The sequence below is a fragment of the Equus przewalskii genome, chromosome 25, assembly GCF_037783145.1.
Source record: "Equus przewalskii isolate Varuska chromosome 25, EquPr2, whole genome shotgun sequence".
NCBI classification, from domain to species: Eukaryota; Metazoa; Chordata; class Mammalia; order Perissodactyla; family Equidae; genus Equus; species Equus przewalskii.
Genome location: NC_091855.1, coordinates 25,407,948 through 25,421,448, shown reverse-complemented (window position 1 = coordinate 25,421,448; position 13,501 = coordinate 25,407,948). Strand labels below are relative to the sequence as shown.

General features: G+C 40.8%; 1 protein-coding gene across 2 annotated transcripts in view; it reads right to left on the bottom strand.

Annotated features, from left to right (window-relative positions):
- Positions 1 to 2,615: 2,615 nt before the first annotated feature.
- The window catches only part of TSHR (thyroid stimulating hormone receptor), a 152,548-nt gene continuing 141,662 nt past the window's right edge, over positions 2,616 to 13,501 (bottom strand). For both annotated transcript variants that reach the window (XM_008536736.2, XM_008536743.2), the window contains 2 exons: positions 8,386 to 8,574; positions 2,616 to 6,338 (listed from right to left, as the gene is read on the bottom strand). In XM_008536736.2, coding sequence (XP_008534958.1) covers positions 4,925 to 6,338; positions 8,386 to 8,574 — 1,603 coding nt within the window. In that variant the 3' untranslated portion in view covers positions 2,616 to 4,924. The remainder of the gene's footprint in view (positions 6,339 to 8,385; positions 8,575 to 13,501) is intronic.

Here is a 13,501-nt window from a genome sequence, read left to right as displayed (position 1 = left end):
CATAGAAGAACTAGAAGGACTTACAACTAGAATATACAACTATGTGCTGGGGCTTTGGGGAAGAAAAAAAAGAGGAAGATTGGTAACAGATGTTAGCTCTGGGCTAATCTTTATCAGCCAAAAAAATTAAAAAATCAGGCCTCTATTAAAAAAAATCTAAATTTCATGTGGTTAGATTTTGTTCATTCACCTTCAGTGTGACATCTACCTCCCCTCTTATAACTCTAAAGACGTAATAACTTAACCATCTGTGCCCTATTAGCCATTCTGTGCCTTTCTTTAAATGACACATTTTTAGTTGTTAATTATCTTAAGTATAATATTATTGTAATAATTTCCATTTGAATATCTTACAAAAGCATGCTCATGATTAAAAAAAAGAGCAGTACAAAAGAGTACCAATTGAAAAATTTCCATCTATATTAGTCTGCTTGGGCTGCTGTAACAAAATACCATACACTGGGTGGCTTAAACAACAGAGATGTATTTTCTCACAGTTCTGGAGGCTAGAAGTCTGAGAGTGAAGTGCTGGTAGATTCAGTTTCTGATGTGGCCTCTCTTCCTGGCTTGCAGATGGCCACCTTCTCACTGTGTCCTCACATGCCCTTTCCTCTGTGTGTGCCTGAGAATGAGAAAGATCTCTGGTGTCTCTTCCTCTTCTCACAAGGATACCAGTCCTATGGGATGAGGGTCCCATCCTTATGACTTCATTTAACCTTAATCAATTCCATAAAGGCCCTTTCTTCAAATCCAGTCACATTGATGAGTTAGAGCTTCAACATCTGAATGTGGGGGGCACAATTCAGTCCATAACACCACTCAATCCCTAGTCCCAATCTCCAGAAAAAAACACTTTTAGCCATTGTCTGATCATGACTCTTCTGATGGTTATTATTGTAATTCTGTTATACACTTATGTACTTGTTTTCTGAACTATAGATATATAGACAATATATCTTTTGGCTGCACACAATGGAAATTAGGAAATTAGTTGACTGAACATAATCTCCTAACTCCCAGCTTTAAAAACTTTTTGCCAGTATTAATTTTAAGTTTTTCAATTGGTTGATTTTATAACCTTAGAAAACAAACTTCTTTTTCTTAGTCTATTAACTGTGGGCAGACTTCCTTCCCTCCCTGCTGTGTAAGATAGGAAATTAGCATCATGTCGTGCACCTCCTCTCTCCCCCTCCCACTCCTGACTTTTGTCAGCAATGCCATTACTTTGACTTGTCAAGATTTATAATATTTATATTCTATTTGTAAGTATAAGTGAGTCATATAATTTGATTTGAAAATATTTACCATATTATGGCATACAAATTTATTAACTGTAAAACTAGTAGTGTGTTAAGATCCACTGAGAAGGAGATTACATTATATCTGAAGTACAACTTCAAGTAATTTATCAAAAGGGGGATATGGGCAATATTTAAAAAAGTGACTCTCCTGCAAATATAAAATAAACATTTTCCAAAGACTTTATTTGACTTGTAATTTAATAAAGAACCCAGAAAAATGTTAAAACTGGTCCAAAAAAGCACTTAAGAAGCTAGTTATATATAAGCAATTTACAAGTGTTAGGGTATGACTGCTGGGTTAGATACAAAACTGGATAATGTCCAATAGGGTCACAAACCATGCAGAAGTTCTTTGAATCTGTATCAGATAGAAATCCTCTGGAAAAGTTAACCTCTGTCCTTACAGAGTTGCAAAATAGCCTAGACAATAGGAATAGACAAATCCAGCAACTGCACTGAAAAAACACCCAGTTGTTTTTTTGCTGATTTCCAAGCTTTGGATAATTTGTCTGATATAAGTAAACTTGCCAAGTACTTGCTTGTATAAACATGTCATTATTTTGCCCTTACACTTGGATGATAATTGGGCTGGGTATAGGATCCTAGATTTAAAATATTTTTTCCAAGACATCAAAAGTGTTGCTCCATGGTCTTCTAGTATACGATGTTGTTAACATGAAGTTAAAGGTCAATCTGATTGTTAATCCTTTCGGATACCTGACTTTTCTCTCTTACTCTTGTGATTTTCTCTCAGACATTTAGATCTCCCTTTACTTTTGGTGCTATGACATTTTATAAACACTTTTCCACATGTAAGTCTTTTTCACTCATCCCCCCTTAGCAGTATTAATTTTAAGTTTTTCAATTGGTTGATTTTATAACCTTAGAAAACAAACTTCTTTTTCTTAGTCTATTAACTGTGGGCAGACTTCCTTCCCTCCCTGCTTCTGGTATGCAGTAGATTGTCGAGAAAGCGAGAATCAAACTTTGAGGGTGTTTTGAGAGACACTCCTTTGAGAAACATGTATAAGCTTTAGGGCATGAATTTTGTGACATCTGTTGTGACTGGCCTGAGGCTGTTTGTCCTCACTGATTTGGGTCTATCTTCAGATAGTCAAAAGCTGCCAGATAAAGTGAACTCTGCTTACATCTGATTTACTATCTTCATTAGAGCACTATTTAAATTCCTAGTGTCAATGGCAATCATTTTTTTTCTCTTATCCATCAATGCTTGTCAATGAACCATAATTCAATTCACTATAAGTTTTTCATAAAGACCATTTATAATCAAGATACCATGCTATACTTAAATTATTGATAGTTAATAATTTATTAATATAAAGTTATTAGCAAATGTGACAATTGTTTTTTTCCTGTCTTTAGTTTTAACACATAGAATGATAACCCTAAAAGCAGCTCACAAATTACAAAAAGCAATCCTCTAGGACTCAGCACAATCATTTCACAGGAAGAAAATTTAGTTCATGTTGAAAATGCAAATTTTAGCAACAATTCTGTTGAAGTCACTTTTCTAGGACTTTTTCCAAAGCATTATTTCAACTATTCAAGATAAAACACATTATTTATTAGGATGTGATATTTCAAAATGTCACAGGCAAGAAACACATGCTAAACAGTAACACATTTGTTTAATTTCATTACTTACAAGTGAACTGGTGGATAAGTCATGATATTAGGTGTGCCTAATATTTCTATTAAAACATCTAAGTCTCAATGATAATCAGGAATGGGTACGGCTATGGAGATATTCCTAGGGAGTCGGGGGATCATCTCTCGGGGCCTATTGGGCCCACAAACCCCACTTCGCAGACTTAAAATGACAAAAGCTTTTAATTCCTGCTGTGGTTCATGAGCACTGAGAAGCAAATGCCATCTCTGTCTGGGATGAAGTTAAGGAGATGTCTTGACAGATAACCTGGAGAGTACATCTATAGATAAAGAGCCTGACTGTTTTAAGTAAGGGAGCACAGTTGGGCAATAGAGATTTCATGTCCAGTGATCAATAAGGTTGAAAAGAGCTGACAGTTTCAGAGAGAAGAAACCTCTCTTGACGGCTTTAGTGTTGTATTGTGGGTTGGAAATGGCAAGATAAAGAAACCAATCCCCGAAGACAAGTTAAATGTTTTCAAGTGAATCTTCACAGTGAAGTAGTAACTCTAAATAATCAAAATTTGCAAAACTCTCTTTTATTCTATTATATGAATGCCAATCTGTTTTTAGCCTGATAATTATAGCTGTGTAGATCTAGCAATTAGATGAGTGATTCATGTCCAGCCCAATATGGTCACTCAATAGAATTTTGGGTTCAGACATCATAACCAAAAATGAAACAAAGGGGCCAGCCCAGTGGCCAAGGGGTTGAGTTTGTGTGCTCTGCTTTGGTGGCCCGGGGTTCGCTGGTTCAGATTCTGGACGCGGACTTGCACACTGCTCATTGGGCCATGCTGTGGTGGCATCCCACATGGAGGAACTAGAATGACTTGCAACAAGGATATACAACTATGTACTGGGGCTTTGGGGAGAAAAAAAAAAAAACTATGAAGATTGGCAACAGATGTTAGCTCAGAGCCAATCTTACTCACCGACAAAAGAAAATTAAACAAAGAAAAAATTTCCTAGGTCATATGTCTAGGCTCCAAAGAGAAGGAGATGGCATCTCTACAAGACAGGAAAAAGAGATTCTGCTTCTTTAGTGCTTTTCTTTCTCTTTGTTATGACAACATATGTTTTGAGGGAAAGGGATATACATAGAGTTTTAAAACTTGAAGAGGCCATTAAGCTCCCTCCTTTCTACAGACTTCAGGGGTCCAGCGATTTGCCCAAGGTCCAACAGTTAACTAGTATCCAGCCTGCTTTATTAATCAACAGGTGATCTAGTGTGCTCATAATTCCATCTTGTTGCTACTTAGAAATACTTTCTAGAGTTCACATCTTTTTTTGCTATCAGACTAGCCAAGAAGAGCAATTCTTAGTTTTTTCAGCCACATAAGCTGAAATCTTGCCAGTTTTTCCAGGCAACACATAACAGTTGGGTCACATCAGGTAGATCCTTGTGAAGAGATGATTAAATTTCAGAGTCTGAAAAAACAACTCAAAGCTAAGTGTTTCCCCCACTTCATGTCTCCTAATAGCTGCACCTTGCCTGACGTCCCGTTTGACTTTTCAGTTTCAAGGAACTCAGACTCTCTTTGGTTGTATCAGGGAACATGAAGCTGGGCTGAGCCAACATGAGGCCAATTTTATCTTGTGGTCACCAACCAAGTTAATAGCATTTACCACGAAATGCTTTATAAAAATGAGGAGCTCAATGTTGACATGGCTCAGTTGATATTTGTTGAGCACTTTACACAATGTCATCTCTGAACTTAGCATAAAGCAAATCTTCCAGAAAGTATAGATTGTTTTGATGTCAACATGCTGGTAGTCTCTCTTTCTTCTTGGAGGTGATGATTAGGTTAATGCTAGTCCGTCTCCAGAGATGAACTCTTGCCCTGTGAAACATCACCTGCGCAAGGGTTAGGTCAGCTGTGTGTTGTACGTCATGGGGTTGGAATGCATGTTCAGGAAACCAACTTTTTATAAGTCCCTGTACCACTGTCAGCTTACAAAACTGTTTGCTTATACTCTTTTGAGATTTGGCTCCGCTTATTTGGGGTTAGATGGGAGTTTTCAAGCAGTTCATAGGCATCTTGAATGTTGGGGAGATTTTGCCTCATGTCCTGGGTAACCTTTTGGACCTGAAGACCAGTGCTGTTCTTTTGAGAAACTCTCTGGCCCCGATATGCCTGAGCCTGGCGTTTACAGATGCCGAACTTGCTGAGCAGGATAAACACATCTCTCTGGAAGGCTTTGGTGAAAATGGCATAGAGGAATGGATTGGCACAGGAGTTAAGTGGATAGAAGAGAACCAGCAAGATTTTGGAGTTGGTGACAGTAATGAGAGGCTTGTTCATAAGTGCTGACAAAGCATAGAATGAGATTGGGGCCATGCACATGAAGTCAGTGAAGATCAACACAGCCATCCTTTTGGCAATTTTGGTGTCTTTGTCCCCCGGGTTGTACTGGGGATTTCGGACTGTGATGTAGATCTTCACATAACAGGAGCAGACGATGATAAAGGCAACTATGTTGAGCAACAGAACAAGAATAATATATGCCAGGGCAAGAGGAGTCTCGGTGTCCATGGGCAGGCAGATGCTGACCTTGGCATAGCTGCTTATTCCCACCAAAGGCAGCAGGGCAAGGAGGAAGCAGCAAACCCAGCCCCCAACCATGATGATATATGCATGCCTGAGGCGGATCTTCCGGTCCAGGCGCATGGCGAAGGTGATGGCGTACCAGCGCTCCAGGGTGATGACTGTCAGTGTATACACTGACAACTCACTGGCAAAGACAGTGAAGAAACCAGCTGTGTTGCACCCAGGGCCCGTCTGCCAGTCGATGGCATGGTTGTAGTATTCAGAGTGAGTGTAGAGGTCTACAGAGGCAATGAGGAGCAGGTACATCCCCATGCAGAAATCTGCAAAGGCCAGGTTGCACATGAGAAAGCGTGGGACAGTCAGTTTGTAGTGGCTGGTCAGGAGGATGACCAGGACAAAGACATTGCCCAGAAGAGCCAGCAGACTAACAAACCACACCACAATTCTCAGGAATTTGTAACCCATTATGTCTTCACAGGGATTGAACTCATCTGACTTGGGGGTACACACCATGTCTTCATTGCCCCCACACACGGTATAGTCGTAACTGCTGTCAAAGGCCTGTAGGGTCTCTTCCTGGGGGTTTTTGAGCTCTTGGCCAAAACCAATGATCTCATCTTCTTGTTCTTCAAAGAAGACATAATAATGAGAGTTGCTGTGGATGTCCTGGAACTTGGAATTTTCCTTGTACCCAGCACTGCTGTCACCCAGACCCTCTTCATATTCTTGGTAGAAGGGGCCATTTAAAGCATTCACAGATTTTTTCTGACGCAGGTTCCGAATACTGCTCTCATTACACATTAAGGACTCGAGGATTCTGCAAAGCAATAGATATAAGTCACTGCTTGCTAAAACCTCACTAATGGTCCCTACAATGCTCAGCAAAATATTTAGTATGATCTTTGTGATTCTACAAGATTCTACATAATCTGGTCAGGTCTGTCTCTCCTACATAATTTCCTATTACCCTTGGCTCCCCTACTGTGATCCAGTGACATTTGCCCTTATTTCTCATCTGCAACCAATTCAAGAACAGCATTGATTAAAAAAAGCACAGATGCTGGACCAGTTTGCCTAGGTTAGGGCCTGGTTTTACTATTTACTAGCTGTTTCACCTTGGGAAGGTCTATGCAACATTGGTTTATCCATTTGTAAGTGGGATAGTGAGAGTATCTGTTTCGTATAGGGTTGTTAAAGGATTAGATGAGTTTATCTTTTAAAATGCTCTTTAAACAGCACCTGGAACATTGTTAGTGCCATGGATGTGTTGGTTATTGTTCTTATTATTGTTCCTATTCAGAGTTTTAGAACTCCATGTTCCCTTTGCTTGAAAAACTCATGGCTGTCTCTCAAATTTCCCTTCCTCAGAAAAGCCTTCCCTCATCTCCTTGAATAAATTGTCCCTCCCTGGTGTTTATTTCCTTCATAGCACTATCTGATATCTTATTTGTTTGCTTGTTTGTTTTCTGACTTCCTCTGCTAGAATGTAAACAAAATGCAAGGGTGCTCTTGCCTGTCCTATTCATTGCTGTGGAGAGAATGGTGCCAGGCACATAGCAGGTATCAGTAAATATTTATTGAATAAATGGACACTATCATGCAGGCATGCTCAATGAAGTAAGATTTAGTTTTTTGCTAGCATACCAGACTGACATCAAAAGAAATTCTTTAACTTGCTTTGGCTGCTGAGCAGATGTTGACTCATCTATTGGGCTCTGCTTAAAATGTCCAATGGACTGCCTATTCCAGCCTCTTTGGAGGTTCACAAGAAATCTGGACCCTGCCCTTGAGGCCAACTTTAGCCTCCCACCCATCCCTGGTCCCTTCCTATTCAGGGCCATGTGTCATCAGTATAGAGCCTGCTATCACCTCCCCCATACCCAGCTCCTAGTTTTCTGCAGGCGTTATGCCCGTATTGGCCTTCTTTGCACAGCTGTTCAACTTTCCTGTTTGCTTCTTCCCCAACAACTAGATCCCAATTTATTTCCAACTGCAAGTATGAGTGCAGAAAGTCAACCAGTATATATTATATAGAAGCTGAGAGGGAGTGAATAAGAGATAAACGAAGGTGGTAGGAGAATAGGGAATTGCACGAGACATAGAGGGGGGAAATAATGCAGAGTAAAAGTATTGGTAAAGACATGATTCAGAGAAAGCATGGATAGGAAAAGAAGGCCATCCTTCCTTCGCAGCCTTGCAAGCAGCTTGATAATAAAATAATATATATCGTAGTTAATATTTATTGAGAACTTATATACTAGGTCATTGTGATAGGTGTTTTCTATTCAGTTTCTCACTTAATCTTCTCAAACTCTATAAATGATAGCATCATGATCTCCATTCGCTAAGGCTCAGAGAGGTTAAGTAAGTAGGCTGGGATAACACAGCTAGGAAGTGGCACAGCTGGGGCACAAACCCAGCTGACCCAAAGCCCACACCCATGTAACCAGTGAGCTGTGACATTTGCAAAGCCTGAACTGACCCGGTAATTCAACTGCTTGTGTTGTTTCTAAGTTTGTCCTCTAGTTGTAGCATCTAATATGTGTTGCATCTGGAGGCTAGAAATCATGTCATGTAATCTCTTCAAGATTCTACATGTTCTGCTCATTTCTATCCCTCCTTCGTGATTGCCTGTTATCCTCCCCTCCTCTACCGCAATCTAGCACACATTGGCTTTATTTTCATCTGCAACCACTTTGAGTCTGCAAAGTCATTGTGTCCCATGGATTTCATGTTTCCTAATGGATGCTTCCAAATTCTTCTCCCTCTGGTTTTCAAACCACAAGGCTTCTTCCCCAAACCCAGAAGTTAATCCAGCTTCCACCAAGGCCTTTTGTCACATATTCTAGACACCTGCCACTTACCCTCTGATTTTCTTCTGATTCTTAAAAGCACAGCAGTGGCTCGGGTAAGAAAGGTCAGCCCGTGTGAGGTGAAGGAAACTCAAGGAAAGTGGAAGTTTCTTTAGAGTCCAAGTGTTTCTTGCTATCAATTCCTTCAGGTGCTCCAGGCCTTTGGATGGCAAGGCAGTAAGAGTGGTATAAGAGACATCCCTGGGAGGCAGAAAGCAGAGTAATACAGAGAGATGGTGAGCAGCCAGAGCCTTCCAGTTCTTGGCCGGAAAGTCGAAAGGTCTGAGATTAATGGGGAGGTGACATGCACCTTTCTGCTACTGAATATGCACTCTGAGTTTTTTTTATATACAGCCACTGGTCTAAGGGGGAACATTAGGCTTCTAAGCTCATTTTTATTTCTTGGAACTCTAGTATCCATCAATACAAATAATAGTTTGGCAGACATTTTATTTTACCCATTGGAGTACATGCAAACTCTTGGAATCAGAGACGGATGTCAATTTTACTTTGGAAAACTACACTGTATAACTATTAAAGGGTCTCAAGAGGAAAGAGAAATAAATTTGACAGGCTCAAAGGGGCCTAAACTGTTCTCAGTCTCTGTGGGGGTTAGGGTTTTGGCATTGAAAAACTGCTCATTGATATGGATCAACATCAGTATCGTGAAAATCTCCTAATGATGCAGAACTTAAAAGTCATAACCAGTTACCCGGTGAATTGATGACTCAGAACCCCCTCACCACAGTTTCTTTAGAAGGCTGTAAATGTATTCCTGGAAAGAAAAGTCCAGTATTTACATTAACTATCTGAAATGAGATTCAAGTCACTTCTGAAAACAATGGGGGAGATGGTGAGGCTGGAGACAAGGTAGATATAAGTGTTAGTTACTAAAGTAGAATTAATTCACGGCCTTTTAGTGTGACATGTCCTGTTCTTTTCTCAGCCCCAGATAGTTCAGGTTGCATATCTTGCTCCATCATTTTTACTTGCATTGAATAGAGGCTTGAATAAGTCCATGAATATTTAACCTGACATCTCTCCTATTTTACATTTTATTTTTTACATTTTTACAATCACATTTTTAATATTTAATATAATTAGTAGTGACTGCTTAGCAAGTGAATTCCAGCATTTACAACTCCTTCCTCCACATCATTGTAACTGAACTCAGCTGGAATTTATATTCTCAAAGTTCAAGGCCGCTAGACCTTGCTACTCATTTTTATAAACAGAAAACTGGCGTCTTAACCCCGTTCACTGCAGAGCTGTGATTCTTGGGGAATGGTGCCACATTTGCTATTTGTTTTGTATTTAATTTTACAAGTCCATAATTCAGCATTTCCCAGACTAGCCTGATGGTAAGAGTTACGCTTGATGCTTGTGGCTATATGATCCCCAGGTGCTTTTTAACAGTAAGCAAGTACATTTGGGAAACTGGCATAAATGAACAACTTTGCAGTTAGTGAGAGAGCTGAGGGATTTTAGAACCAGTCTTAAGCACAATTGTGAAGGAAATGAAGCTGGACTTTGTTCTCGTGCCTCATCTGTCCTTTTGAAGTGCCTATTTTCTGTTAGCCATCTTGCTGTCTTCAAGGTCTGGCCATCTTTCTGCCTACAGTTTTCTGGAAGCAACTTATTTGTCTCTTTAGCCAGTGACGCTTTCATGTCAGTGAAACAAGAGAGCATCTCTTGGCTCATTTTCTCTGCTTTTCTGTCTGTTGGATACACTGATTGTGTTCATCTGAAAGAGTTTATCCTTCCAAGTAACATGTTTGCATTTTAATAGATATTTCCTGAGAAAATACTTTAGTAACCATTCTAGTTACTAAGCGACAAAACACTCCCAAACTAAGTGGCATCAAACAACAATCTTTTTATTATAAGCACAGCTTTTGTGGGTCAGGAATTTGAACAGGGAGTGGCATGGATGGTTTGTCTCTGCTCTATGACGTCTGGGGCTCAGCTGGGAAGACTTGAAGCCTGGGGTGACTTTATCTACAGTCTCCTTTACTTGCATGTCTGGTGCCAACACTAAGATGGCTCAAGGCTGAGCTCAACTGGGACTTTCATGTGGCCTCTCCTTGTGGCTTGGGATTCTTATATCATGATGGCCAGATTCTGAGAGGGAACATCCTAGGAGGAAGTATCTAGAGCATTCCAAGAGAACAGGTACATTCAAGGGCAGGAGACATAGAGCCCACCTCTTGAAGGAAGGAGAATTTGGTGGCTTATTTTAAAACTGCTATAGTGATCTCAGGCAGATATTTGGTGAAAATTGGCAGCTCACCACTCTGCAAATCAGTGTTTCTGGTCCAGGCATCACCTGGACCTGCATCAGAATCATCTGCAATATAGCCTTCTGAGCAACACCCCAGACCAAGTGAATTATAATCTCTGATGGCAGGGACCAGGAATCTCTATTATTTAACATGTTCTCTAGCTAATTCAGAATCTCATCTCAATTCTCAGAGCATTTTTATGAAGCAGGTGGATACTAAAGTTAAGATAAATAAACAAGGCCTGTTGTGTCCAAAAAGACTCAACAAACTAAGGGTGGAGCTGTAAACGTAATTTAGGTCTAGATTTCTTAGGTTCAAGGTCCTAGGAGCTTTTCTCTACCCCTTATCTGCAGGTCTCTGGAGTCTTTGAACATGGATTCAGGTGCAGCAACCCTCCAGGGACTCATTAGGAATTTTGGAGGGAGGAAGTGATTCCATGATTTGTCTGCATGTCTGCAACAAGCGTATCCCAGGTGGCCTCTAGTTGGGTCCAGTGGGGCTGATTGAGAGGATGCTTCGGCAGGCATCGAGAAGGCAGGTGTTGGAAAATGTGTATAAATCTTACAACGGAAACATCTGTAACATAAGGGGTACTTGGCATATAGTAGGTGTTCAGTGGATATTAAATGCCTTCTTGCCTCAATTTGGAGTTTATCTGAGTTCAAGTCAGAAGCAAGGAACCCGGCAAACACAGCTCCAGCCCAGATCTTGACTTGTATATCCAACTGCTCATTTGACATCTCCACCTGATGCCTCATAGGCATCTCTGACTTAACAGGTCCATCCCAAACTCAGCTTTTGATTCCCCACCCCAACCTGCTCCTCCTCCATTTAGTCTAGCAAAAGACCTGTGGATTTGAACTTCAAAAGAATCTTGAAACCATACATTTGCATCTCCAATGTAAGCTCTCTAGTTCAAGCTAACATCCTCTCTTGCTGCAATAGCTTTCTTGTCCACCCTTACTCCCTTTCATCCATTCTCCACACAGCAGCCAGAATAGTCGTAACACATGGATTGAGTAATGTCACTCTCCTGCTCAAAACCTTGCAGTGACTTCCCAATGTACCATGAATCACATCTATTTTTCCTACCGTGCTCTTCACAGTCCTACAGATCTGGCTCTTACCTACTTCTTCAACCTCATCTCTGGGGCCTAAAGCTACTTAAAGTCCAAATTAGAATCTATCTGGAGCCATTTCATTCCCTGCTGGCAATGGCCACTCGACATCCATTAAACCTGCTGCTCCTAAAGTGCTCCTGAGGTGCTGCCTTCTCCTGATGCAGGCTGCTCCACTCATGCTGCCTCAACACTTAGAGAGTCAAACAAGGGGAACAGCTGCTTTTTTCCTTTTTTTTTTTTTTTTTTTAATTTAACCTCCCTTGCAGAGATCTGCAGGGTTTTTTTTTTCCTACTGAAGAAGATTCACCCTGAGCTAACATCTCTTGCCAATCTTCCTCTTTTTGTATGTGAGCCGATGCCACAGGATGGCCACTGACAGACAAATGGTGTAGGTCCATGCCCCAGAAGTGAACCCGGGCTGCTGAAAGGGAGTGTGCTGAACTTAACCATTAGGCCACCGGGGCTGGCCTGGGATCTGCAGTTTTAATCAGACAGTCTGGATGTTATCAGAAAGGAAGGTAGGAGCTCCTTCGTACTTCCCAATGGATGTAGCACAGCCTCTCCACTCAAAATATCCCAAATGGAATGATTCTTTCCTCCAAGCCTTCTGGTATTTCTTTATTTCCTATCTTCCGTCCACCATCTTCCAGGGCTCGTGTCCCCTTGGAGTCTCTCTTGCCCTTGCCCTACATTTATGACATGAACATCTACAGTAAAATGCAATTGGGCTAAACCCCCTGATCAGATGTCAGCTTGGCTGTTCATACGTCTACAGTCTCATGGGTCTCATTGCTACCACCTTAGTTTAGGTCTCAGTTACATTTCACCTGACTTTGCAAAAACTTCCTGATTCGTCTCCCAGAAATCTACTAATTCCACCTTGAGCCTTAGGACAGAATATTCTTGCTAAAACATGGATCTCATCATATTGCTTTCCAGCTTGAAACCCATGGTTCCTCCAATGTCTACAGGATGAAGTCCAAGCTTCTTAGAAGAGTATCCCCACCCTCTCCCCAGTGGGCCTGTCTTCCTCATCCTGTGTCGTCTTCTTTTTGATTTTCTCCCTCATTTAACTGGAGCACATTTTCAAGTAATTTCTTAGAAAGGCTATATGAGGTAGATATTTTCTGAGTCGTTGCATATCTGAAAATCACTTTTTTTCTACCCTTTACATTCAATCGATACTTTACCTGGCTATAAAATTTTAGGTTTAAAATCACTTTTCTTCAGAATTCTAAAGGCTTGCTGTATTGCATTCCAGCACCTAATGTTGCTTTTGGTAAGAATGATGCAATTTAGGTTCTTGTTCTTTGGTCATTGACTTGTTTTTACTCTCTGGCAGCTTTTATAGCCTTCTCTTTCTTCTTTTTTTCTTTCTTCTTTTTTTTTTCCTAAAGATTGGCACCTGAGCTAACAACTGTTGCCAATCCTCTTTTTTTTTCTGCCCTTTTCTCCCCAAATCCCTCCAGCACATAGTTGTGAATTTTCAGTTTGGGTCCTTCTGGTTGTGGTACATGGGATGCTGCCTCAACGTGGCCTGACGAGCGGTGCCATGTCCACGCCCAGGATCCGAACCCGTGAAACCCCGGGCCGTGGGAAGCGGTGCGCGCCAACTTAACCACTCGGTCATGGGGCTGGCACCTCTTCTTTTTTTCTTCCAGCTTTATTGAGATATAATTGACATATAACATATGTAAATTTAATGTGTACAATGTGATGATTTGA